The sequence below is a fragment of the Macaca thibetana genome, chromosome 14, assembly GCF_024542745.1.
Source record: "Macaca thibetana thibetana isolate TM-01 chromosome 14, ASM2454274v1, whole genome shotgun sequence".
Lineage (NCBI taxonomy): Eukaryota > Metazoa > Chordata > Mammalia > Primates > Cercopithecidae > Macaca > Macaca thibetana.
The window spans coordinates 15,769,290-15,796,708 of NC_065591.1; the positions used below are offsets into that span (position 1 = coordinate 15,769,290).

At 48.4% G+C, this 27,419-nt stretch overlaps 3 protein-coding genes across 8 annotated transcripts in view; 2 read left to right on the forward strand and 1 right to left on the reverse strand.

Moving 5' to 3' along the window:
- TIMM10 (translocase of inner mitochondrial membrane 10) overlaps positions 1-3,210 on the forward strand; it is a 301,193-nt gene extending 297,983 nt beyond the window's left edge. The window contains exons 2-4 of one of the 3 annotated variants that reach the window (XM_050758665.1): positions 1,102-1,185; positions 1,610-1,725; positions 2,926-3,210. In XM_050758665.1, the coding sequence (XP_050614622.1) occupies positions 1,655-1,725; positions 2,926-3,127 (273 nt within the window). In that variant the 5' untranslated portion in view covers positions 1,102-1,185; positions 1,610-1,654 and the 3' untranslated portion in view covers positions 3,128-3,210. Of the gene's footprint in view, positions 1-1,064; positions 1,186-1,609; positions 1,726-2,925 lie in introns of those variants that run through there. The other 2 variants (XM_050758666.1, XM_050758664.1) reach the window with 2 other exon arrangements.
- SERPING1 (serpin family G member 1) overlaps positions 1-27,419 on the reverse strand; it is a 437,682-nt gene that overhangs the window by 86,718 nt on the left and 323,545 nt on the right. The window lies entirely within an intron of this gene.
- SLC43A1 (solute carrier family 43 member 1) overlaps positions 16,199-27,419 on the forward strand; it is a 32,418-nt gene continuing 21,197 nt past the window's right edge. Inside the window, exons 1-2 of one of the 4 annotated variants that reach the window (XM_050758514.1) lie at positions 16,199-16,630; positions 17,949-18,115. In XM_050758514.1, the coding sequence (XP_050614471.1) occupies positions 17,962-18,115 (154 nt within the window). In that variant the 5' untranslated portion in view covers positions 16,199-16,630; positions 17,949-17,961. Of the gene's footprint in view, positions 16,631-16,735; positions 17,294-17,948; positions 18,116-27,419 lie in introns of those variants that run through there. The other 3 variants (XM_050758516.1, XM_050758513.1, XM_050758515.1) reach the window with 3 other exon arrangements.

Here is a 27,419-nt window from a genome sequence, read left to right on the forward strand (position 1 = left end):
ACTTTATGAATATTATACCTCAATCTTTAAAAATCAGGGCACAAGGTTTGACAAAGATGAGTCTTCAAAGCAGAAAGGTCGATTGTTTAAAATCAGGATGGTCTTGGACAATTAGGGAAGCATATGATGACCACACATATAAAATGTCTAGCCCACCTTTTCCAATGAGCAATGTGCCCTTGCGTCATCAATTTACATCTTGTAAATTTATTTTACTAGGAAATTGTGTGACAAATCAAGGGACTGAGTGTTGTTTCCTTCTTTTTAGTGGGGAATGAGTGAATGGTGCAGTTTGAAGAACACATTAAGTCTTGAAAGTTGAAAAGTTCACCAGTACCCTCCTTCTCCCTCACCCAAGATTAGCCCCGGTGGCAGCCGAAATTGCTTTTATTAATCTCTTTGTGGCTCAGGACCTCTGACTGTTGAAGAAAACGTATTTTACACGTCTTGTCTTTCTACGAGCAGGAAGCCTATCTCGCTTATCGTTGCAACACCAGAAGGGGCTTAGTGTGACCTACACACAGTAGTAATCGCACAACGTCCCATGGAGCACTGCTTCTCAAATTTGGCTGTACATACGAATCACCTGGGGAATTTTAAATTGTATTGATGCCTGGGTCCTACTCCCAGAGATTCTGATTTAATTGAAATGAGGTGAGTCCTGGGCACTGGGACGTTTAAAAACGTTCCAGGGATTTTAACGCGAAACAAAAACAGAATCGCTGTTTGGGGGCGTTCTTCCTTCTCCACGCCTGATTTACGCTCAGGAGTCGGCTGTCCGGAACTGGGATGAGGTTCACTGATATCTGTCGCCACGCCTCTTCCTACAGAACCAATAAACTGAAGCGGCTCTGTGACATCCCAAGGGACTTGAATTGTAAGCGGGCTGCAGACGCTCTGCACCCCGCCCAAGCCTCTATGGTACTTTGGCGTCCCCTCTAGCACTGGCAAGTCGCCTTCCTCTTCGCCCGGCGCCGGCCGCTCCCTCTCTAGGATCGCCGAGTTCCCGGCGCCGTCTCGTTGGTATTTAGTTCCGGAAGCGAGTTTGAATCAAAGGAGAGGCGGGACTTCCCTCCCGGAAGTAACCCACGTGCTTCCGCTGGAGCCTTCTGGAGAGGCGGGTAACGTTATAGTTTTGTCAGAAGTTGGGGTCTCCGTGAGCATTGCGATCCGTCCCAGGCAGTGGTGAGTGACCCATGACCTCTGAATTCAATGTGGCTCTGATTATGGCGTCGCCATTTCAGAGGCGCAGCCTTTAGGCTGCGTCCCGGTCGCCTGTGTTCAGCGTACGATCTCATTCCCAGGGCCCTGGAGGTTCAGGCTTATGGGTTAGAGCGTTCTGCCTCGGTCCTCGATCTTCTGAATAGAGGTGACCTCCAGGGACTGGGGCATCAGAGATCCGGGGCTCGATTTCCAGGCTCGCCACGGACGTCCTGTGCGACCTTGGGCGAGGCCTCAGTTTCCACATCCGTGAAATGGGGTGGTTAAGCTCACTGAGGTTAGTGGCCCGTGGTGGTCTGGCGCCCTGTGAGTCCTCTGTATCCTCTAGCCCCAAGGGGTAGGAGAGTGAAGGGCGGCGGTGGGTGCTGATGGTGATGTCTGCTCCCAGGATTAGGAGGCCAGAAGGAGATACCTTCCACGGTGCTAGGCTGAGATGGATCCTCTCAGGGCCCAACAGCTGGCTGCGGAGCTGGAGGTGGAGATGATGGCCGATATGTACAACAGGTAAAGAGAACTATGTTCTACCCTGTCTTGGAAAATAAGTCTTGGTCACCCATATCGAAGGTGAATGACTTACAACAAATTCCTTCCTGAATGTAGGGGAGCCTGAGGCCCATGCTTACCCTCCCCATACGCACCTCCAAGGTTGATCCTAATGTAGATGCAGTCACTAGAATGAGTTGGGCATTTAGATGGGGATGGAACTGGCAATGCAGGAGCCAAGCAGGAAGAGAAACTCCAATCCAGGCTCTGGTTAGGTTCCAAGAAAAGCTGAGTATTTGCCTCTTGATAAATAGCACATAGCCAGCCCATTTAGTAGTTAACATTTTAAAACCCTTTATTCTGTGTCAGGCTCTTGTTAATCTTCAAAATAATCCAGTGGGTTAATTTTATTAGTCCCATCTTAAAATGAGGAAATTGATGCTGCTAGAGGTTAAGTAACTTCCTTAGGGTCCGCAGCTGGTGGGTAACAATGCCAGAACTAGCACCTCAGTCTGGTTCTGCAACTAGTGCTCATAACCATTTGGCACATTTGGGAACAAATCCTGGCTCCACCAATCACCAGCAGTATACTTGGACATGTTACTTGCACTGTTTGACAATTGGTTTCCTCATTATGAAAAAGACATAATGATACCTACCTCATAGGGCATCATAAATATTAAATCTAAAAATATATGAAAGTCCTTAGCCTCAAGCCCAACACTTAGTAACAGTGAAATGTCTGCTATTTTTATTGGCTTAAGCTCTCTTGATTGGTTGGTTTATCCTGACGACTATAAATTAGAAAGATTGTTAAGTGTAGACTGTGAGGTCAGATGACCTGGGTTCATATCTCAGCTCTATGTGATTCTTAGAAAATTACTGAGCCTCTGTTTGCCTTAATTTTCTCGTCTGTAAAATGGGGATAAGTATCTCTTGGGGTAATTGTAAGCATTGCGTAACAGAATGCAGGTAAAGCACTTAGCACGATGCCTGGCACATAGCCAGTCCTTAACAAATTGTTTCTACTTAATTAGTCATATACATGGGCTCAGGCAAGTTTCCTACTTGCAAGGACCTTCCAGTGGTTGAGGTGTAAACTGAGGATTTACACTGCTTTCTTGGGGAAGGTGACATCAATATAGCAGGGCTGGAATGGTCGAGGGTTCCTGGGATGTCACAGGATGCTGCTGACATGACCTTGCCCCTCCCTCCCTCCAGAATGACCAGTGCCTGCCACCGGAAGTGTGTGCCTCCTCACTACAAGGAAGCAGAGCTCTCCAAGGGCGAGTCTGTGTGCCTGGACCGATGTGTCTCTAAGTACTTGGACATCCATGAGCGAATGGGCAAAAAGTTGACAGAGTTGTCTATGCAGGATGAAGAGCTGATGAAGAGGGTGCAGCAGAGCTCTGGGCCCGCGTGAGGTCCGTGTCAGCATACACCCTGGGGTACACCCCACCCCTTCCCACTTTAATAAAAGTGCTCCCTGTTGGGTGTCATCTGTGAGGACTGCCAGGCCTAAGCTCTCTGTAGCGAGTCTTCAAGATCCTGGAGTGGTAGCGCTGTCTCCTGGTGAAGGAGTATTTGTCACACTGGAATGTGACTGTGTGTGTATGTATGTATGTATATATATATTAAAACAAGTTTGTTGACACCTACTATGTGCAAAGCAGTGTGCATGGCATTTGAGAGTAAACAGACACAGCCCCTACCAGCAGAGGGAGACTAATGTAGTGTTTAAGAGTAGGACAGGCCAGGCACAGTGGCTCACGCCTGTAATCCCAGCACTTTGGGAGGCTGAAGTGGGTGGATCACTTGAGGTCAGGAGTTCAAGACCACCTGGCCAACATGGCAAAACCCCGTCTCTATTAAAAATACAAAAATTAGCTGGGTGTAGTGGCGGGTGCTTGTAATCCCAGCTACTCAGGAGGCTGAGGCAGGAGAATCGCTTGAACCCAGGAGGTGGAGGTTGCATGAGCCGGGATTGTGCCCCTGTACTCCAGCCTGGGTAACAGCGAGACTCCATCTCAAAAAAAAAGACAGCTTAGGTTTGCCTGTTTGCCGCTTTTTGTGTGGCCCTGCACCTGTCACTTTTGTGTGCTTTAGCTTCTGCATCTGTAAAATAGGGTTAGCCCCCTGACTAATCCTGTTATACAGATGAGGAAGCTGAGGATTTAAGAAGTAAGTTGCTTGCTGGAGGTCACACAAGCAGAGCAATAACATGGAGGCCAGACCCAACTGCTGCGTTTGCTGTGTCCAGATGGGACTGTGGTTGACACCGGTGCCACAGTGACAGCGGTACCTTCAAAGTGGAGCTTCCTGGTAGAAGTGTCCGGGATGTAACTAGATCATTGGAGTAAAGGAGATAGAACAGAGGCAGTGAGTTTGGGGCTTGTGAGTGCAGGTTCAAGCCAGACTGCTTAACTTTGAGTTTCTACTGAAATTTTCTAGCAGTGTGATCTTGGGTGAGGCATTTTTAACTACTATGTGCCTCGATTACCCCATCATAAAATGGCAGTAAGGTTACCTACCTCATTAGGTAGTTGCAAAAATTAAACGTGTTAATAACCAAAGCACTTAGGAGAGTACCCAGCATACACTAAGTATGCAATAACATTAGCTTTTTTCATTGCTAAGTTTGGTGGGAGTGAAGATACCGGATGTACTGGAAAACTTCAAAGCCATTACTCATGTCTTAGGGGTAGAAAGCAATAAAGCGCCTTTCCAGGTACTGAAGTGCAGATTTTGGTCAACAGGTGGCGCTGTCTGCTCATGGTCAGCGCTGCTGTGGACAATTCCGCACATTTATCATTTGCCTATTCTCTGCCGGCCTTGTTCTTGGAAGAGAGGACAGGTGAGGAAAATCGATATTGTGCATGCCCTCAGGTTTAGCAAGAAACATCAAGAATTCTCTGTTAGCACATAGACGGAACATCTAGAAGGGGTGGTAGGAGGCGGGATTAGAGGTTCCAGCTGGAGGCAATGGCACTTGCAAAGGCTTTGTTGAAGTGGCGGTAAGTGTGGAGGTGGAGCGTTCAGGAAAGGAGAGCTTCAGCTTCAGTGTGGCTGGAGTGCTGAGTGTGAAGGGAGGCGAAGATGAGACTTGGAGCCTGGGCAGACAGCTCCACAACAGCTTGGTGAGCTGTGATAAGGAGTTTGGATTTTCTCCTACTAAGGGCAACGGCAAACTATTGAAGAGTTTAAATCGTTCAGTGATAATGACAAGTTTGCGTTGTGGTGGCTCACTCGAGCTGCCAGCCAGGTAGACAGTGGCAGAAGATGGTCGATAAAGGACTAAAGGGTGATGAGGCAGGAAGCCAGTGAGGAAAGAAAGGGAATGGATGATGTGAGTGACAGTAAATCATTTATTGAGTTTCTGTTGTGCGCTAAACTCTGTGAAATTCTTCACGTGTATTATTTCAGCTAATCCATCTAACAACTCTCTAAGGCAGGTACGATTGTTCCCAGCTGAGAAAGCTGAGGCTCTCAAAAGCTAGTAACTTGCCTAAGGTCGTGCAGCATGCAAGTCATCCAGCCAGGATTCTAACTTAGACACCAGAGACCACTTTTAACCCCTGCTCTAGGACAGGGGGAAATGGCCCCTTGTGAGGTATGTGTCGAGTTTCATATTTCATTCAACAATATTATTGGCCTGCTACATGCAAAGAGCTGCGGAAAGTGCCCAAAGTGAATTAGTTAGATCCCTATGAGCAAGTGGGACGGGGGTGGAGTGGACAGTAAGAGGGCTGGAACACACATAAAAGGGTATAAGAAATAACAATTAGGCCGGCCAGGGGTGGTGGCTCACGCCTTTAATCCTAGCACTTTGGGAGGCCGAGGTGGGCGGATCAGTTGAAGCCAGGAGTTTGAGACCAGCCCGGCTGACATGGTAAAACCCCATCTCTACTAAAAATACAAAAATGAGCTGAACTGGTGGTGCATGCCCATAATCCCAGCTACTTGGGAGGCTGAGGCATGAGAATCACTTGAACCTGGGAGGCAGGGGAGGTTACAGTGAACCGAGATTGTACCACTGCACTCCAGCCTGGGAGACAGAGTGTGACCCTGTCTCAAAAAAAGAAAACAAAACAAAACAATAAAGTAGGTACTTTCTGCCATAGGGAGGAGTCATAAACTGCTATAATAAATAATTAATAAAATAATAAACGGTTGTATTTTTGCTTATCCGTTTTAAAAATCAGAAAATATCTCAAAAAATTAGGATGTTGGCTTCTTCTGAAAATTTGGGCCGGAAGCGGTGGCTCGTGCCTGTAATCCCAGCACTTTGGGAGGCTGAGGCGGGTGGAGGGTAGATCACCCAAGGTCAGGAGTTGGAGACCAGCCTGACCAACATGGCGAAACCCCGTCTCTACTAAAAATACAAAAATTAGCTGGGCTGGTGGTGCATGCCCATAATCCCAGCTACTCAGGAGGCTGAGGTATGAGAATCACTTGAACCCAGGAGGCAGGGGTTACAGTGAACCGAGATCGTACCACTGCACTCCAGCCTGGGAGACAGCAAGACCCTGTCTCAAAAGAAAAAAAATTTGGAAGATCTGACAACAGTTGACCTGCATTCCTGCTTGGCATCAGCCTGATGGAGGGTGGGCAGAGGCTCAGTTGTCTGCCAAACCTCCCCACTGATGCCTTCCCTCCCTGTCATCATCTGCTTGACCTGTAGGCATTTGGTGTGTGCCTTCCGCTCTGGGTGCCCAGATAAATCGGATGCTATATGAGAAAACATTCTGTATATGTCTTGCAGTAGGCAGCCTCAAAGATCACTGGGGCCTCCAATGATCCCTCCTTCCTGGTATTCATGCCTGTGTATAATCCTCTCCCTTGAGTGTGTACTAGACCTAGATACTTGCTTCTAATAAGCAGAACACAGCAAGGGTAATGGGGTGCTACTTTTAAGGTTAAATTACGAGAGTGTAAAGTCTGTCTTGTTTGTTTCCCTCTCTTGATCTTCCTCTCATTCTCTCTCTCCCTCTCTCTCACTCTCTCACTGTCTTGTTCTTCCCTCTTGTTTACTCTGATGAAGCAAGCTAGCAAGCATCCATGTTGTGAGCTAACCTATGAAGAGGCCCATGTGGTGGTAAGGAATCGAGGGCAGCCTCTAGCCAGCAAGGAACTGAGTCACTCACCATATGGGTGAGCTTGGAGGCAAATCCTTCCCCACTTGAGCTTTCAGATGACTGCAGCCCTGGCTGACGCTTTGCAGGCTTGTGAGAGACCCTGAGACAGAACACTCAGCTAAGCTATACCCTATCTCCTGACCTAGACAAACTGAGAATACATGTAGTTTTAAGCCACTGTGTTTTGGGATAATTTGTTACTCAGCAATAGATAACCAATACATATACTGTCTACATAACTGTTTCAGTTGTCTGAGACTATATTTAGTCATTTTACACCTACATCAAGAATGTGCCAGGCACCGTTCCAGGTACTTGGAATACATCAATTAACAGAATAGGTAAAGAGCCCAGGCACAGGGCTCACATCTGTAATCCCAGCATTTTGGGAGGCCAAGGTGGGAGGACTGCTTAAGCCCAGGAGTTGAGACCAGCCTGGGCACAATAGTGAGACACTGTCTCAACTTAAGAAAAAAATTAGTTGGGCATAGTGGCACGTGCCTGTGGTGCCAGCTGCTCAGGAGGCTGAAGTGGGAAGATCGCTTGAGCCCGGGAGTTTGAAGCTGCAGTGAGCCATGGTCACAAAACTGCACTCTAGCCTGAGCAACAGAACAAGACCCTGTCTCAAAAAAAAAAAAAAAAAAAAAAAAAAAAAAAAAAAGGTAAAGGTCCTCGATTCTTGCCCTCTTGGAACTTGTATTCTAGAGGGGGATGGTTTTTCATAGTAGAAGTCTGTGTTGGCAGCGCTGTTTGAAGCTCCTTTAGCATCTGGGGAAAAGTTCTTTCAGATCTTAGGCCACTTGGAAAATCTGACAGAAGTCACAGCCTATCTCCTGAATGCACATAGAATTTTGCATGCAATTTTAGAGATTTACTTTTTTTTTTCTTTTTCTTTTTTTTTTTTTTTTTTTTTTTTGAGACAGTCTTCGTCTGTCACCCAGGCTGGAGTACAGTGACGTGATCTCAGCTCACTGCATCCTCCGCCTCCCAGATTCAAGCAATTCTCCTGTCCCAGCCTCCCAAGTAGCTGGTATTACAGGCACCTGCCACCGTGCCTGGCTAATTTTTGTATTTTTAGTAGAGAGGGGGTTTCACCTTGTTGGTCAGGCTGGTCTTGAACTCCTGGCCTCAAGTGATCCACCTACCTCGGCCTCCCAAAGTGCAGGGATTACAAGCGGGAACCACTGTGCCCAGCCTACAGTTTAGAGATTTTCATAAGAGCTCTTGTGGGCTGACCTGAGAGGAGTCTTGTGACAAGCATTGTTTTAGATGCTGGGGCAAAGAAGATAGAAAATCTAAACCAGTTGTGGCCAGGTACGGTGGCTCACGCCTGTAATCCCAGCACTTTGGAAGGCCGAGGCAGGAGGATCGCTTGAGGCCAGGAGTTTGAGGTCAGCCTGGGCAGCACAGTGAGACACTCATCTCTACCCGCCCCCCAAAAAAGAGATGTTCAGCAGGGTGTGTAAAGGAATGTGTCCCGTTGTCTTGGTGCTCAGGGAAACTGCCCTCCAGAAAGTAATAGGTGAGTGAGATTTGAAGGATGGTTAGGAATTTGTCAGGCAGGAGGCATGGTGCGTGGTGGGTTCTGTGTTACGTGGTGAGAGGATAGTGGTGAGGAAGGTGGGCACAGGCCCTTGCCCTCTGAACTGTCTTAGGAACAAATATATGATGCGTTTTATCAAAGGGAAACTCAGATGTTACGTAGGTTACATTGCAAAAGGATTTATTGCTGGAGTCAGTCAAGTTACTACAAGAGGTCAGGCACTTAAAGGAAATGACCATTAAGATCTGAAGAGTTGCCTGGGCGCAGTGGCTCACGCTTGTAATCCCAGCACTTTGGGAGGCCGAGGAGGGTGGTCATTTGAGGCCAGGAGTTCGAGACCACTGGCCAACATGGTGAAAACCCACCTCCACTAAAAATACAAAAATTAGCCAGGCGTGATGGTGGGTGCCTATAGTCTCAGCTATTCGGGACGTTGAGGCAGAATAATTGCTTATAATAATTGCAGGAGACGGAGGTTGCAGTGAGCTGAGCTAGATTGCACCATTGCACTCTAGCCTGGCAACAGAGCGAGACTCTGTCTCAAAAACAAACAAACAAACAAACAAAAGATCTGAAGGGTTAGTTGGCTAGGCTAGTGCAGAGAATGTTCCAGGCCCAGGAAGAACTTGAGGTAGGAGAGAGCATGGAGTATTAATGGGTGTGAAGGAGGTTACCATGGCAAAAACACAGAGGGCAGACCCAGATGGCACAGGACTCACGGGCCATCATTGGGAGTTTGTGCATTTCCCCGAGGGTCACAGGAAGCCTTTCAAGGGATGTGGCCTGATCAAATCTGCATCTCGAGTAGTCCATTCCGATGGGCTGGTGGGGTCATGTGTGGGTGGTAGGATTGGGAAGACCAGGTTAGAGGGTTGCAGGAGTCCAGGCCTGAGCTGATGGTGATCTGTGCTTGGGGGACAGTAGTGGCTGGAGATGACAAGTCTTTACGTGGTAGGACCCACAAGCTCGCTGATAGGCTGGATGTGGAGAGTGAGGCAGGGAGAAAGCCTGGGATGACTTGAGTTTCATGTCTTAAGCCACTGGGTGGAAGAGGGTGGTGCTTTTATGATACGGGCAACAATGGAGGCAAGGCAAGTTAGGGAGGAGGAAGGCCAGTTTCGGTCATTTGAGATTACTGCATACTCTTTATTGTCTCAGAAGATCCAGTGTAATCAGCTTGTTACCTTTCCAGCTGGAACGTCACACCACAGGCCCTGTATCCTATGTGTTTTGTTCACATCATCCCTCTTTTAGCTCTCGGAATGTCTCTGCATCCTCCTGTTGTAAGATTTTTCATTTGCTGTTTACTCCTCTGGAGGGTTGATCAATTCTACTGATTCTGACATGGAAAATTCTTAGCATAAGCCTCACCCTGAAAGATTCCTCCCTGAGCCCCAGTCTAGATGAAATCCCCTTCTCTAAGCATATGTTCTCGTGGCACCATGTCTCTCCTCCATGGTGCTTCCTGTAGATGGTGTAACACTTGATTTGTCTGTGACTCTCTCCCCCTGGGCTCTGTGTTCTCTGAGGATAGGGTCTGTGTCTTATTCACCATTGAATCCCTAGTGCCTGATACATGCAAAGGTTGTTGTTGTTGTTGTTTTTAAATTGAGATATAATTCACACACCATACAATTCACTCTTTTAAAGAATACAATTTAGGCCGGGAGCAGTGGCTCACACCTGTAATCCTAGCACTTTGGGAGGCCAAGGTGGGTGGAGCACTTGGGTCCAGGAGTTCAAAATCAGCCTGGGCAACATAGCAAAACCCCATCTCTACTAAAAATACAAAAATTATCCAGGCCTGGTAGCACATGCCTGTAGTCCCAGGTACTCGGGAGGCTGAGGCAGGAGGATTGCTTGAGCCTGGGAGGCAGAGGTTGCAGTGAGCTGAGATCTTGCCACTGCACTCCAGCCTGGGTGACAGAGCGAGACCTTGTCTCCAAAAAAAATAAAATATAATAAAGTATACAATTCAGCGTGTTGTATATTCACAAAGTTTTACAATGATCACCATTATCTAATTGTACAACGTTTTCATCACCCCAAGAAGAAACCCCATTCCATTAGCAGTCGTTCCGCATTTCCCATTATCTCCCCTCTCCAGTCTCTGGCAACCACTAATCTACTTTCTGTCTCCATGGATTTGCCTATTCTGGGCATTTCATATAAATGCAGTCATACAATATGTGGTCTTTTGTGTCTGGTTTCTTTCACTTAGCATAACGTTATCAAGGTTCATCCATGTTGTAGCATGTATCAGTACTTCCTTTTTATGGCCAAATAATATGACATTGTATGGGTATACCACATTTTGTTTCTCCATTCATCAGTTGATGGACTACTGGGATATTTGCACTTTTTAGCTCTAATGAATAATACAGCTATAAACACTTGTGTACACATTTTTGTGTTAACAGATATTCTCAATGCTCTTGGGTGAGTGGAATTGCTGGGCTATAGTGGTAACTCTATGTTTAACTATTTGAGGACCTGCCAGACTGTTTTCCAAAATGGCTGTACCATTTTATGTACATTCCTCATGCAGATTTTTTTTTTTTCTTTTTTGAGACGGAGTCTTGCTCTGTTGCTCAGGCTAGAGTACAGTGGCACGATCTTGGCTCACTGCAACCTCTGTCTCCTGGGTTCAAGCGATTCTCCTGCCCCAGCCTCCTGAGTAGCTGGGATTACAGGCACCTGCCACCACACCCGGCTAATTTTTTGTAGTTTTAGTAGAGATGGGGTTTCACCATGTTGACCAGGCTGGTCTCAAACTCCTGACCTCAGGTGATCCACCCGCCTTGGCCTCCCAGAGTGCTGGGATTACAGGCATGAGCCACTGCGCCTGGCCCAAAGATTTATAATAACTATTTGTTAGGCTAAATAATTCATTACATACTGAATTGAATTGGATACTTTTATTTTGAGCACTTAACAGACTGGAAGAATGAGGCTCATGAGATGGAGTGATTTGGACAAAATCGCACAAATAATCAGCTGCAGAGCCAGGATTTAGAGCCACCCTGTCTCAGTGTTCTTGTCCACTAAGCTGTGAAGCAGCCGCTAGCCAGGAGCCCACATGACAGCAAATGTGATAATGCTGTTATACGTAACCTATGAGTAGTGTCAGGAGAACAGAGTTGAGGAAGGAATTTGTTTTGAGGGCAGGGGAGAAGGTTGATAAATCCTATTGATTCAGATTTGGAAATGTATCTTAGGTCTCTTTCCTCTTCTCTGCTTTTTATTATTTTATTTATTTATTTAAAGACAGTCTTGCTCTGTTGCCCCGGGTGGAGTGCATTGGCGTGATCTCAGCTCACTGCAACCTCCGCCCCCCAGGCTCAAGTGATTCTCGCACCTCAGCCTCCTGAGTAGCTGGGATGACAGGCATACACCACCACTCCTGGCTATTTTGTTTGTTTGTTTTGTACTTTTTGTAGAGACAGGGTTTTGCCATGTTGCCCAGGCTGGCCTTGAACTCCTGGGCTCAAGAGATCTGCCCGCGTTGGCCTCCCAAAGTGTTGGGATTATAGACTTGAGTCACCATGCCCGACCTATTTTTTTTTTTATTTTTTATTTTTTATTTTTTGAGACGGAGTCTCGCTCTGTCGCCCAGGCTGGAGTGCAGTGGCGCTATCTCGGCTCACTGCAAGCTCCGCCTCCCGGGTTTACGCCATTCTCCTGCCTCAGCCTCCCGAGTAGCTGGGACTACAGGCGCCCGCTACCTCGCCCGGCTAATTTTTTTGTATTTTTAGTAGAGACGGGGTTTCATTGTGTTAGCCAGGATGGTCTCGATCTCCTGACCTCGTGATCCGCCCGTCTCGGCCTCCCAAAGTGCTGGGATTACAGGCTTGAGCCACCGCGCCCGGCCCCGACCTATTTTTTATTATTTTAAATGTGAATCATTTTTGTTTGCTTGTTTCTTCTTTTTCTTTGTTTTTTCTTTATTTCTTCTAAAAACAAAACAAAACAAAACAGGATTCATGTGCAGAATGTGCAGGTTTGTCACATATGTATACGTGTGCCATGGTGGTTTGCTGCACCTGTTGTCCCATCCTCTAAATTCCCTCCCCTCACCCCCCACCCCCCACTCCTCAACAGGCCCTGGTGTGTGAAGTTCCCCTCTCTGTGTCCATGTGTTTTCAATGTTCAACTCCCATTTATGAGTGAGAACATGCAGTTTTCTATTCCTGTGTTTTTGGTTTTCTGTTCCTGTGTTAGCTTGCTGAGGATGATGGCTTCCAGCTTCATCCATGTACCTGCAAAGAACATGATCTCATTCCTTTTTCCTTTTTTTTTTATTTTTTATTTATTTTTTTTTGAGACAGTTTCGCTCTTTTTGCCCAGGCTGGAATGCAATGGCGCCATCTCTGCTCACCACAACCTCTGCCTCCCAGATTCAAGTGATTCTTCTGCTTCAGCCTCCTGAGTAGCTGGGATTACAGGCACGTACTGCCACGCCCGGATAATTTTGTATTTTTAGTAGAGACAGGGTTTCTCCATGTTGGTGAGGCTGGTCTCAAACTCCCGACCTCAGGTGATCTGCTCGCCTCCGCCTCCCAAAGTGCTAAGATTATAGGCATGAACCACCATACCTGGCCTCATTCCTTTTTATGGCTGCAAAATGTGAACTATTATGGTGGTCTCCTACTGCTTTAAGGTTTCTGTCCTTTCCAGTATATCCTCCATTAATTAAACACAAAAACCTGACGATAACTCTCGCCTTCATTAAAAACAAACAAAACCGGCCGGGCGCGGTGGCTCACACCTGTAATCCCAGCACTTTGGGAGACCAAGACGGGCGGATCACAAGGTCAGGAGATCGAGACCATCCTGGCTAACCCGGTGAAACCCTGTCTCTACTAAAAAATACAAAAAACTAGCCCGGTGAAGTGGTGGGCGCCTGCAGTCCCAGCTACACGGGAGGCTGAGGCAGGAGAATGGCGTAAACCCAGGAGGCGGAGTTTGCAGTGAGCTGAGATCCGGCCACTGCACTCCAGCCTGGGTGACAGAGCAAGACTCTGTCTCAGAAAAAAAAAAAAAAAAAAAAGAAAAGAATAGAAAAAAAAAAAAAAAAAAATCAGCCCGGGGGTGATTCGTGCCTGTAATCCCAGTTACTTGGGAGGCTGAGGCATGAGAATTGCTTGAACCTTGGAGGCAGACGTTGCAGTGAGCTGAGATTGTGCCACTGTACTCCAAACTGGGCAACAGAGCTGGAATCTGTCAAAAAAAAAAAAAAAAAAAAAAAAAAAAATGAAGGAAATCTGTCGTTCCCACAAGAAGGGATAGCAGGTAGAAAGACTGGGAGGTGTGAAACCAGCTGGCTGGCTCTTCATTGCACATATGCTGAGTGCCCCTTAGGTGCGGATGCTGTTCTGGGCGCTGGGATACACAGCAGTGAATGAACACACCAAATGAGGCCTGTGTCCTCATGTAGCAGGCAGTCCAACCCCATGGAAATGTGGGTTGGGATGAGGAAGAGCAAGTGTTCCAGCCATGGGGGTCCATGGACCACTAGAGTCTCATGGAAAGGGTCCATGAAAATCTTGAAATGTGAATGTCAATGAGTGTGTGTGTCCATGTTCACGCAAGCATTTTTGTCGAGAGTAGATCAATAACATCTTTATTCTTTTTTTGTTTTGTTTGTTTTGAGACAGGGTCTCTGTCGCCCAGGCTTAAGTGCAGTGGCGAGATTTTGGCTCACTGCAGCCTCGACCTGCCGGGCTCAGGGATCATCCTACCTCAGCCTCCCCAGTAGCTGAGACTACAGGCACATGCCACCATGCTCAGCTAAATTTTTTGTAGAAATAGGGGTCTCACTATGTTGACCAGGTAGGTCTTGAACTCCTGGGCTCAAGTGATCCTCCTGCCTCAGCCTCCCAAAATGCTGGGATTACAGGCATGAGCCACTCCCACCGCGCCCACTGTCTTTTGTATTCTCAAAGGGATCCATGACCCTCCTAGCTTAGAAAGTTGACTCTAGGGCCCCCTGTGCAGAGCTGAGGAGTTTGACCTTGATCTGGAAGTTCTGGGAGGCAGTACTGCATTTTAAGAAGTTAAACCGTCAGAGCCTGACGTGTGCTTTGGCCAGCGAGAACTCCTTGTGCCTTTCCCACTGCTAAGCCTTTGCTCTTGCCGTTCTCCTTCTGGGAGGGGCCATACTTAAATGCCAGGCCGACCTGACTCTGCATCCTACCTCTAACCTTGCTCCAGCTGCAAGCCTACAGTTTTCTCCCTCTGTGAAAAGCTATGAGGTTCAAGTGAGACCATGATGTCTTCAGGAATTAATAACAATATTTTTATTTAAAAAAATGCCCTGTCTATGGTAGCCATTAGTTCCTCTCTTGGCTTGGTGGCTCATCTGTTCAGGGGTTCCCTTTTATCAAAGGCCTTCTTGGAGCTTTCTGTAGTCACTCTTGTTTTGTTTTTGAGACAGAGTCTCACTCTGTCACCCAGGCTGGAGTGCAGTGGCATGATCTTGGCTCACTGCAGTCTCCATCTCTCCAGGTCTAGTGATCCTCCCACCTCAGCCTATTGGGTAGCTGAGACTGCAGGTGCACGCCACCATGCCTGGCTATTTTTTTTTTCTTTTTTGTAGAGATGGGATTTCACCATGTTGTCCAGGTTGGTCTGGAACTCCTGAGCTCAAGCGATCCTCCTGCCTTGGCCTCCCAAAGTGCTGGAATTACAGGCATGAGCCACCACACCTGGTCACCACTATCACTCTTTTTTTTTATTATTATTTTTTATTTATTTTTATTTATTTATTTATTTATTTTTTGAGACGGAGTCTCGCTCTGTCGCCCAGGCCGGAGTGCAGTGGCCAGATCTCAGCTCACTGCAAGCTCCGCCTCCCGGGTTCACGCCATTCTCCTGCCTCAGCCTCCCAAGTAGCTGGGACTACAGGCGCCCGCCACCTTGCCCGGCTAGTTTTTTGTACTTTTCAGTAGAGACGGGGTTTCACCGTATTAACCAGGATGGTCTCGATCTCCTGACCTCGTGATTCGCCCGTCTCGGCCTCCCAAAGTGCTGGGATTATAGGCTTGAGCCACCGCGCCCGGCCTCTTTTTTTTTTAATTTTAATTTTAATTTTAATTTTAAGTTCTGGGGTACATGTGCAGAATGTGCAGGCTTGTTACATAGGTAAATGTGTGCCATGGTGGTTTATTGCATCTATCAATCCATCACCTAGGTATTAAGCCCAGCATGCATTAGCAGCACTCTTAACACACAATTAAACTCACATGTAATGAGATTACTTCTCATTACTCCACACCATAGTAGTCTATTTTACAGATGAGGAAACTGAGGCTCAGGGAGGCTGAGAGATTTACCCGGAGTCAATCAATTATTGATCTGGAAGCGTCCGATCACCAGGTCTTCTGAAATAATGACAGCAGCAACAATTAACATTATGCTTACTATGCCAAATGCTATGCTCAGCATTTTACCTGCATCACAATCCGGATTCCTTTGGGCAGTTAGATAGGTTCCGTTTTAACCGAATTTAGGGAGGAGGAAGCAGAGGCTCCGAGAGGTAACTTGCCCTAGGTACCCAGGGTAGTCAGTTGAAACGTCAAGACTCAGACCTCGATCTGACTAACTCCAAAGAAACCCGTGCCATTCTGCCTCGGAAAACACTGCTCCCAGCTGCACAGTTCAAAACCCCACCCAAGCCGGCCCTGAATCGCTGTCAGTCGGCTTCAGCCGAATCGCACTTTGTTTTGAACAACGATACAGAGGGCGCTGCCTGACGTCAGCCTGGGGGCTTGGGGGAGAAGATGGGGGTCCAGGGTGGAAGTGTAGGTGCTGGGGCTGTGCCAGAGGGAGAGTGTCCGGGACCAGCGGGCGAGTCACGTGCGCGTGAAACTCGACCTAAGGGGAGGGGAAGGGAAGGGAGCCCCCGCCCCCACCTCGGGGCGCAGCTCTGGACGCGTGTAAATACAACTATCAACTCCGCAGATCCACTTCTTCCAAGCCCGGCTTCGCAGACCTCTGGCCCCCGGCTTCGCAGACCTCTGGCCCCCGGCGTGTTCCCAGTTCCCCCGCTTCTTCCGAGGGGACAGCGGAGGGGAGGCCACCGGGCTGTCAGGCTGAAACTCCGTGGCAGCCGGGTCCCGCACGCAGAGAAGACCCCAGCGCGGGCGCGGCTCAGGGCTGGGCCCCCGGGACTCCGGACGCGCCGCGAAAGCGTTGCGCTCCCCGAGCCGTCCGCTGCTGCTGGCTGCTCATTTGCCGGTGACCGGAGGTGAGCAGCGTGGGCAGGGAGGAGGGGGCGCGTAGGGTCTCCGTCTGTGCGTCCGCTGAAAGACACCCAGGCCGGCTCCCGCTGACACTGCCAGGTTCCCCAAGGAAAGCCCGTTACTTGCGCCCGTGGTTCCGCGGCACAGTGTCCAGTCTTGCCAAGCAGGTCCTTCCCTTTTCTTTTCTCTGACCCCTCCGACTCTTCTTTTCCTCCCAGGCCCCCGCTTGCTGCACTTCCTCTGCTTAGAGCTGCGCGTTTGCCAGAGTTCCAGCGGACCTCCGGGAGCGCTTAAACCCAAAGCCCCATTTCACAGATGAGAATACCGAGACCCCCTGGAAGAAGTGACTGGTGCTTCCTCCGCTCGCTCTGGGTCTTTCTTGCCCTTCTCCTCTCCGCTTTCCTCGGTCTCACCCCGGTTGTAGCTCCCCGCCCCCGCGCCGCCCGCGTTCCCTATCCTCCCGCCGAGGCTGCAGCGGCCGTGGCGGGGGGAGCTGGGGCTCCTTCCCTCCCTCTGGTAAACACACCCGCCCGCCAGCCCATCCGCCACCGCTGCCCTTATAAAGTCAGCAGCCGCCAGACTTCCTGCCGAAGTCCCAGCCCCCTCCCAGGGCTGGAGGGGGCAGGTGGGTTCCGAGGTGCAAAGCCTGGTGCCCCGCGCCCTGCGGAGTGAGTGAGGGGCGCGCAGGGGAGGAGGGAACTGGGGAGAGCCCGTCCTGGGTCTCACTCCACGTGGCAGCTGTTGGCTTGGCCGGAGAGACTCTAGGGTCGTGGGTCGCCTGATACGGAAAGGGAGAGAGCTTGTTGTCGCCCGGCCCCAGAGGGGAGGAGAGGTCTTGGAGGGGCAACTGGAAGATGGGGTCGTAGGGTAGCCTGGAACTTGCCCTTCTTCCTGCAACTTCTAGGGGTCTTTCCTGGCGCGAGAATCCGGACATGGGCCAGCGGTGCTTCAGAGCGCGCTCTGCCTCTTGCTGCCCTCTGGGGGCTTGGGCAAATGCGGTCTTGCTCCCCAGCAGCCCGGCCCTGCGTGCCCTGGCCTGGGTGGGAGAACCCGGCAGCCTGCCAGGAAGCTGCGGCGCGCAGACAGGACCTTCCTTGTTTCCGATAGTGGCCCAGCGGGAGCCTCGTGCCGCGTGCACCCCTGGCACTGCTAGTGTGCGCGGAGCCAGCTCCGTGGCACCGGCTGGGAAACCCAGGGCTCTATGGGGCCCCCATGAGGGGCTCCTCGAGGGCTGGCCCGAGAGGTCTCGGGTGCCACCATGATGCAGGACCCCTCCCTGGGGCCACTGGGGGGCCCTTCACCCAGCGCTCTGTTTCTGTGCAGGCTCGCGGCCAGCATGGCCCCCACGCTGCAACAGGCGTACCGGAGGCGCTGGTGGATGGCCTGTACGGCTGTGCTGGAGAACCTCTTTTTCTCTGCTGTGCTCCTGGGCTGGGGCTCCCTGCTGATCATGCTGAAGAACGAGGGCTTCTATTCCAGCATGTGCCCAGGTATGCCTGAAAATGGGCTGGGTGGGCTCTGGGGAGGGATGGCAAAGGGGTAGGTGGAAGCCGGAGAAGGTTAGGTGGCCAGGTGGGCCAGGTTAGGTGCAGAAAGCAGGGTCTGCGGTTGGACAGCCTCACTTCTCGACCTCTTCAAACTTCCGGGGAAGAATGGGGGGCACTCTGCCCACTCTATCTCGTTTATCCAATCCAGTGGTCACTGAATGCCAGGTGTCCTGCTGGGCATCCAGACCCTGGGACTAATAGGCAGAGTCCTAAGCCTCTGACAGCCCCAGGCCTAGAGCTCTTTGAAGGAGAACTGCTGGGAGAGGAATTTCTTAATAAGCCTATCATAAGACAAGGGAGAACTGCACAAAGTGGAGTATGAATGTAAAGGGCCCCACATTCTTCCCTTTTCAGGACCTGGGAGTCCCCAGGTTTTCACATTACTCATTTGGACAAAGTTACATAGCCTTATTTCCTCTAGGAGGGCATTGTGGGGGGGCTCTGGTTTCCACTTCAATCACCTTGTGTGAGTGGCCGGGAACCTGGGAGTGGGAATTCTGACACTCTTTGGGAGCAGTAACTACAGCCATAGGCTGTCTGCAGCTGCCTTGGGGCAGGGAGTTACCCCTGCTGGTGTCTGGGACTTGTCTCTGATGGGTGTCTTCCTATTCTGGGAAGGAGAGAGCTGTGCTGACAAGCTCTGCCTAAGGAAATGGAATTTGGCTCTCCTCTCTTTTTATCCCCTTTCCACAACCTCCGTGTTATGGAGTAAGCTTGGAAGGAAGGTTAGCTTGGATTTGAATCCCAGCTTCCATCACTTTTATCAGTTGGTGACTTTGGTGAGTTCCTTAAGCACTGAGCTTCAGTTGCCTGGTCTTCAGAATGGGGATAATAATATCGATTCCATGGGAGTGCTGTGAAAGTCCACAGTGCTTAATAAATATTAGTGTCCTTCTGGTTGCTCCTTGCTGCACAGCACCTGATGTGACTATGGGAGAAAACCGATTCCTTGAGGGGTGGAGATGGGGAGGCCTTGATCACTGCTCTGAACAGCAGCTGCTCCACCGCAGGATCTGCCCCATCCATGGTTATCTGTAAAGATGCAACAGGTGGCACCGAGAGATGGCGACTCTCCCATGCCTCCTGGCCCCAATTATGGGGTGATAGGGGCTGGAGGAGGTGGGGTTGGCAGCCAGGCTGGGATGGCTGGGTGGGTCGGGAAGAAGAGGCCTGAGATGAAATGATACACATACCAGGGTGGCTGCAAGAACCAAGTGGAGGGCTATTAGGGACCCACATGACATCTAAGTCCCCTGTGAGTTTATCCTGGAGATAGGAGAGACCCTGCCTGCCCTTGACACCTGCCACTGCCTCCCATGTTACTTCTTTTGTTTTCTTTTTTGAGACAAAGTCTCACTCTGTCACCCAGGCTGGAGTGCATTGGCATGATCTTGGTTCACTGCAACCTTCTCCTCCTGGGTTCAAGCGAGCTCGTCTGGCTAATTTTTGTATTTTTAGTAGAGATGGGTGTTCACCATGTTGTCCTGGCTGGTCTCGACCTCCTGACCTCAAGTGACCCACCCAGCTCAGCCTCCCACAGTGCTGGGATTATAGACATGAGCCACCACGCTTGGCCTACCCCTTGTGTAACTTCTTCTTGCCTTCTCCACCTGGTGCTGGTGGTGTTTCTTTAAAATCAACTTTCTTGAAGATTACATCATACATCTGACAAATTTATATGCCTCAGTACCCACCACATAGTATTTAGAACCCCCCAAAACTCCTGCTTCTCTTTTGAGGGCTCATCCTTCCACCTGCACTTTTAAATATGTAAAATATGTGAAACAGCTTTATTAAGATATAATTTCCATGCCTTACAAGTCACCCATTTCAAATATATAATTTAACGGTTTTAGTGTATTCAGAATAGTGCAACCATCACCAGAGTCCATTTCAGAACAGTTTCTTTATCCCCAAAAGTAACTCTGTACGGATTAGCAGTACTGACTCCTCTCACCCCCACCTCCACCCCCCAAAGCACTAGGCAACCACTCATCTATTTCCTGTCATAGCTTTGCCTGTGATAAAAGTTCGATTTACCTATTCTGAACATTTCATTTAAATGGAATCTTGTAATATGTAGCCTTTTGTGACTGGCTTTTTTCACTTGGCATAATGTTTTCTTTTTTTTTTTTTTTTTTTTTTTGAGACGGAGTCTCGCTCTGCCGCCCAGGCTGGAGTGCAGTGGCCGGATCTCAGCTCACTGCAAGCTCCGCCTCCCGGGTTTACGCCATTCTCCTGCCTCAGCCTCCCGAGTAGCTGGGACTACAGGCGCCCGCCACCTCGCCCGGCTAGTTTTTTGTATTTTTTAGTAGAGACGGGGTTTCACCATGTTAGCCAGGATGGTCTCGATCTCCCGACCTCGTGATCCGCCCGTCTCGGCCTCCCAAAGTGCTGGGATTACAGGCTTGAGCCACCGCGCCCGGCCTGGCATAATGTTTTCAAGGTTCATCCTTGTAGCATGTATCAGGACTTCTTTTTATTGCTCAATAATACTCCATTGTATGGATCAACCAGCATTCTATTGTCAGTTGATGGACATTTGGGTTGTTTTCACGTTTTGGCTATTATGAATAATGGTCTGGCTGGGTGTGGTGGCTCATCTGTAATCCACGCTCATTTCAAGGCCAAGGCAGGAGGATCACTTGAGGCCAGGAGTTTGAATCTGCAGAGAGCTATGACTGCGCCACTGCATTCCAGCCTGGGCCACAGAGTGAGACCCAAATGTTCTTCTGGATTTTTTTTTTTGAGACAGGGTCTCACTCTGTGACCCAGGCTGGAGTGCAGCGGTGCAATCACAATTCACTGCAACTTCAACCTCCTGGGCTTAAATGATCCTCCCACCTCAGCCTCCAGAAGAGTTGGGACTACAGGCCCACATCACCACATCCAGCTAATTTTTAAATTTGTTTTGTAGAGACTGGGTCATGCTATGTTGCCAAGACTGGTCTCGAACTCCTGGGCTCAAGTGATCCTCCCTCCTGAGCCTCCCAAAGTGTTGGGATTATAGGCTTGAGCCACCACACCTGGCCCTTGTACAAGTTTTTAATGTCAACATATTCTTTCATTTTTCTTAGGTATTGCTGGTCAATTGTAAAGGTAACTATGTTTAACATTTTGAGGAGCTGCCAAATTGTTTTTCAAAGTGGCTACACTATTTCACATTCTTAAAAATAAATTTTTTTTTCTGAGATGGAGTTTCTCTCTTGTTGCCCAGGCTGGAGTGCAATGGCGCTATCTCAGCTCACGGCAACCTCCGCCTCCTGTGTTCAAGCGATTCTCCTGCCTCAGCCTCCTGAGTAGCTGGAATTACAGGCGCCCGCCACCATGCCCGGCTAATTTTTGTATTTTTAGTAGAGACGGGGTTTCACCATGTTGTCCAGGCTGGTCTCGAAATCCTGACCTCAGGTGATCCACCCCACCTGAGCCTCCCAAAGTGCTGGGATTACAGGCGTGAGCCACTGGGCCTGGCCTCCCTTAAAATTTTTTAAATTTAATTTTAATTTTTTAATTTTTAATTTCTCATATATGTATTTTTAAGACTAGTCAAGTGAAGCAGTGGGAGTGGAGAAGGAACTGGTTTTGATCGATTAGGTGTAAACACCACTGTAGTGGGACCAGCCTATTTTACATTCCTGTTAGCAGTGATGTGTGTTCCACTTTCTTTGTAGCCTGAACAATATGTGTCGTTGCCCATCTTTTTGTATTTTTTATTTTTATTTTTTGAGACGGAGTCTCACTCTGTCGCCCAGGCTGGAATGCAATGGCACGATCTCAGTTCACTGCAACCTCTCCGCCTCCCGGGTTCAAGCAATTCTCTGGTCTCAGCCTCCTGAGTAGATGGGATTACAGGCGTCCACCACCATGCCTGGCTAATTTTTTGTATTTTCAGTAGAGATGGGGTTTCGCCACGTTGGCCAGGCTGGTTTTGAACTCCTGACTTCAAGTGATTTGCCCACCTCAGCCTCCCAAAGTGCTAGGATTACAGGCGTGAGCCACCGCGCCCGGCCTGCCCATCTTTTTTTTATCATAGCCATCCTAGTGGATGTAAAGAGTATTTTTGTGATTTTGATTTGTGTTTCCCTGCTGACCAATGATGTTGAGCATCTTTTCATGTGCTTATTGGCTTTTGGTATATCTTTGGAGAAAGGTCTATTCAGATCCTTTGCCCGCTTTAAAATTAGGTTATCTTTCTATTACTGAGATGTAAGAGTTCTTTATATTCTAGATATAGGTCTCCTATATATGATTTGCAAAAATGTTTCTTCCATTGCTGGGTTGTCTTTCAGTTTCTTTTGGTGTCCTTTAGTGCACAACAGTTTTTAACATTGAAGTCCAATTTCCTATTTTTCTCTTTTGCCACTTGTGTTTTGGTGTCATGTTTAAGGAACTATTGCCTAATCTCAGGTCACAAAGATTTACACCTGTGTTTTCTTTTTTTTTTTTTTGAGACGGAGTCTCGCTCTGTCATCCAGGCTGGAGTGTGGAGTGCAGTGGCACGATCTCGGCTCACTGCAAGCTCCACCTCCTGGGTTCACGCCATTCTCCTGCCTCAGCCTCCCGAGTAGCTGGGACTACAGGCACCCGCTACCGCACCCGGCTAGTTTTTTGTATTTTTAGTAGAGACCGGGTTTCACCGTGTTAGCCAGGATGGTCTCGATCTCCTGACCTTGTGATCCGCCTGTCTCGGCCTCCCAAAGTACTGGGATTACAGGTGTGAGCCACCGCGCCCGGCCTGTGTTTTCTTTCTTTCTTTTTTTTTTTTTTGAGACGGAATCTCGCTCTGTCGCCCAGGCTGGAGTGTAGTGGCGTAATCTTGGCTCACTGCAGCCTCTGCCTCCTGGATTCAAGCAATTCTCCTGCCTCAGCCTCCTGAGTAGCTGGGACTACAGGCGCCCATCACCATGCCTGGCTAATTTTTGTATTTTTAGTAGAGACAGGGTTTCACCATATTGACCAGGATAGTCTCAGTCTCCTGACCTCGTGATCCACCTGCCTTGGCCTCCCAAAGTGCTGGGATTACAGGTGTGAGCCACCACACCCGGCCTGTGTTTTCATAGAGTTTGGTAGTTTTAACTCTTATAGTTAGATCCTTGATCCATTTTGAGTTGATTTTGTGTATAGTGTGAGATATCCACCGGGTGTTGTAAATTGCCCAGAAGTGGGTATGCTTCTAAATCTGGCTGTTAGGGATTACTAGAGGTGACCACAGTGAATTCCTCTCTTTTTCTCAGAATTAATTTCTTTCCTTTCCTTTCTCTTCTCTCTTCTCTTCTCTTCTCTTCTTCTCTTCTCTTCTCTTCTCTTCTCTTTCTCTTTTTCTCAGAATTCTTCTTTCTCTTTTTCTCTTCTCTTCTTTTCTTCTCTTCTTTTTTTCTTCTCTTTCTTTTCTCTTTCTTTTCTCTTTCGACAGAGTCTCTGTCACCCAGGCTGGAGTTCAATAGCTTCATCTTGGCTCAGTGCAACCTCTGCCTGCTGGGTTCAAGCAGTTCTCCTGCCTCAGACTCCTGAGTAGCTGGTATTACAGGCATGTACCACCATGCTTGGCTAATTTTTGTATTTTTAGTAAAGACGCAGTTTCACCTGTTGGCCAGGCTTTTCTGAAACTCCCGGCCTCAAGTGATCCATCCGCCTCTACCTCCCAAAGTGCTGGGATTACAGGTGGGAGCCACCGTGCCCGGTCCTTTTCTCAGAATTTATTTGTTGTTTTTTTGTTTTGTTTTCTTTTTGAGATGGGGTCTCACTCTGTCAGCCAGGCAGGAGTGCAGTGGTGCGATCATTGCTGCAGCCTCGAACTTCTGTACTCATGTGATCTTCCCACCTCAGCCTCCTGAGTAGCTAGGACTACAGGCGTGTGCTTCCACACCTGGCTAATTTTTTAAATTTTCCAGGACTTATTTGTCCATTCTTGCAAAGTAGGGTACAACATGCCTATCTCTACCTACCTCTCTTCCCTTCAAGGGACCCCAGCCTTAATCCTTGAGGCTGTTGGGCTGACTGCGGGTGCTGTTCCCTGATCGGCCTCAGTCATGCTGCATGATCAAAAGTGTCTGCTTTCTGCTTCTTGGAACTTTATTCACTTTGGGTGTCAGTCTTCTTCTATAGTGTCCCAAGAACATAGACCAGGAATGTATGTTGCCATAGTGTGTGGCAAGAGGCAGGCTTCCAACTCCGCTATGTGCTGTTGGGTGATTGAAGCCAGTTACTTAATTTTCTTTTTCTTTCTTTCTTTCTTTTCTTATCTCGCTCTGTTGCCCAGGCTGGAGTGTGGTGGTGCGATCTCACCCCACTGCAACCTCTGCCTCCCAGGTTCAAGCGATTCTCCTGCCTCAGACTCCCGAGTAGCTGGGACTGCAGGTGCATACCACCACGCCTGGCTAATTTTTGTAATTTTAGTAGAAATGGTGTTTCACCATATTGGGCAGGCTGGTCTCGACCTCCTGACGTCAGGTAATCCACCTTCCTTGACCTCCTAAAGTGCTGGGATTACAGGCATGAGCCACCGCACCGGCACTTAATTTTCTTAATACCTCAATTACCCCATATGGTAAAATGGGGCCAATAATCCCTACCTTATAGCACTGTTGTGAAAATGAAATGAGAGGAAGCAGATAACATTTCAGACTACAGATGGGATTGTTACTACCTTCTGGACCTGGCTTTGCTGTTATTTGCATATGACCTTATCTTCTCTGGATCTCCATTCTTTCCAAGTCTATAAAACAAACTGGACAATTGTCAACCTTTCTCCCAAAGAACAGTGATGTAAGGATCAAATGATATCATTTAACAAAAATATAAAGAGTTCAACAAATGAGGAACTCATTATTATTATTACAATTATTATTATTTTAGAGATGGGGTCTTGTTCTCTTACCCAGGCTGGAGTCCAGTGGTACAAACACGGCTCAGTGCATCTTCGGCCTCCTGGATACAAGTGATCCTTAGGTCTCATCCCCCTAAGTAGCTGGGACCACAGGCATGTACCACCATGCACGGCTAATTTTTTATTTTTTATTTTTATTTTTTGAGACAGTCTTGCTTCATCACCCAGGCTGGAGTGCAGCAGCGCAATCACTGCTCACTGTAACCTCCGCCTCTCAGGTTCAAGTGATTCTCCTGCCTCAACCTCCCGAGTAGCTGGGATTACGGGCCTGTGTCACCACACCCAGCTAATTTTTTTGTATTTTTGGTAGAGACGGGATTTTTTTTTTTTTTTTTTTTTTTTTTTGAGGCGGAGTCTCGCTGTGTCTCCCAGGCTGGAGTGCAGTGGCGTGATCTCGGCTCACTGCAAACTCCGCCTCCCGGGTTCACGCCATTCTCCCGCCTCAGCCTCCCAAGTAGCTGAGACTACAGGCGCCCGCCACCACGCCCGGCTAGTTTTTTGTATTTTTAGTAGAGACGGGGTTTCACCATGTTAGCCAGGATAGTCTCGATCTCCTGACCTCGTGATCCACCCGCCTCGGCCTCCCAAAGTGCTGGGATTACAGGCTTGAGCCACCGCGCCCGGCCTAGACGGGATTTCATCATGTTGCCCAGGCTGGTCTTGAACTCCTGGCCTCAAGTGATCCACCTGTCTTGGCCTCCTAAAGTGCTGGGATTACAGGCATGAGCCTCTGCACCCAGCCTCGGGTAAATTCTTTATTTTTATTTTTTTGTAGAGACAGGTTCTCATTATGTTGTCAGGGCTGGTCTTGAACTCCTGGGCTCAAGTGATCTTCTCACCTTAGCCTCCCAAAGTGCTGGGATTGCAGATGTGAGGCACTGTGCCTGGCCTGGAACTCATTATTGAAGCATTCGCTAATATTGGCTTTGGGGTTACCTGGCCACGTCCTCTGACCTACCTATAAGGGTATCACAGCTAACGGAGCCTCTGTTTCTCAGAATTTAGGCAGAGGCAGTTCAATTTATCACAAACTATATCCAGCATAAGTGCCCAAATAAAACAATTGCTAAAGTTCTTTAGGCATTTACTATTTGTTAGTTAGATATTTAGTACTCACAACAAATCTGTGATACAGATATTATTATTATTAACTCCATTTTATAGAAGAGGAACCTGAAGCTCAGAGATGCTAAGTAACTTGTGTGAGGTCACACAGCTAGTAAATAAAGGGTGGAGTAAAGATTCAGTTTCACATTGGACTCCAGAACCTTTCTACTGGGACTCATGGGAATAATGTGGATGTCCCCAACCTCCAATGGCCCAGGGCTCTCCTGGGGGAATCCAGCCATAGACGAGAAACCAGCCAGAGCCCAATCCTAAGATTTTGTTGTTGTCGTTTGTTTGTTTTTGAGACATGGTCTCACTCAGTCACCAGGCTGGAGTGCAGTGGCATGATCAATGCTCACTGCAACCTTGACCTCCCAGGCTCAAGCAATCCTCCCACCTCAGCCTCCTGAGTAGCTTGGACTACAGGTGCACACCACCACACCTGGCTAATTTTTAAATTTTATTTGATTAATTTATTTTTATTTTTTGAGACAGGGTATCACTTTGTCACCCAAGCTGGAGTGCAATGGTGTGGTCTCAGCTCATTGCGGCCTCCACCTCCCAGGTTCAAGTGATCCTCCCACCTCAGCCTCTGGAGTAGCAGGGACTACAGGTGTGCACCACTATGCTCAGCTAATGTTTTTATTTTTTGTATAGATGGGGTCTCACTATGTTGCCAGGGTTAGTCTCAAACTCTTGGACTCAAGCGATCCTCCTGTCTTGGCCTCCCAAAGTGCTGGGATTATAGGCATGAACCACCACCCAACCCCTAAGGTGTTTTTGCTGAATGTGACCTTGTCTGAGGCAGGAAAGGGAAGCATCATGGGGTTAGGAAAGGAACGGTAAGCAGGGAGACAAAGAAAATAGGATCATTTTGTGAGTGTTCGCTGTGCATGTATGTGTGACAGTTCTCAGAGCCAGCCTCTCAGGTGGTTGAGACCACTGTCCCCATTTCCCAGATGAAATAATGGAGCCTCAGAGAGTTTCTGCAGCACAGCTAGTGGAATTAGAATTTGAACCCAGCTCTTCCAGACTCCAGATGCTTCACAACCATCCCATTTTCCATTGTTTCCTAGACCTAGTCATTTGCAGTTCACCTTCATGATTTTACCATTTCTATGTGCCATAGCTACTGTTATTTACTAATAATTCCTTTTGAATCAGTCTACTTAAAAAAAATAGCTTCATTCTAAAGTGTAATATTCTTGGAATACTGAGTTAGCTGTTACCCACCCCCACAAGTTATACATATAC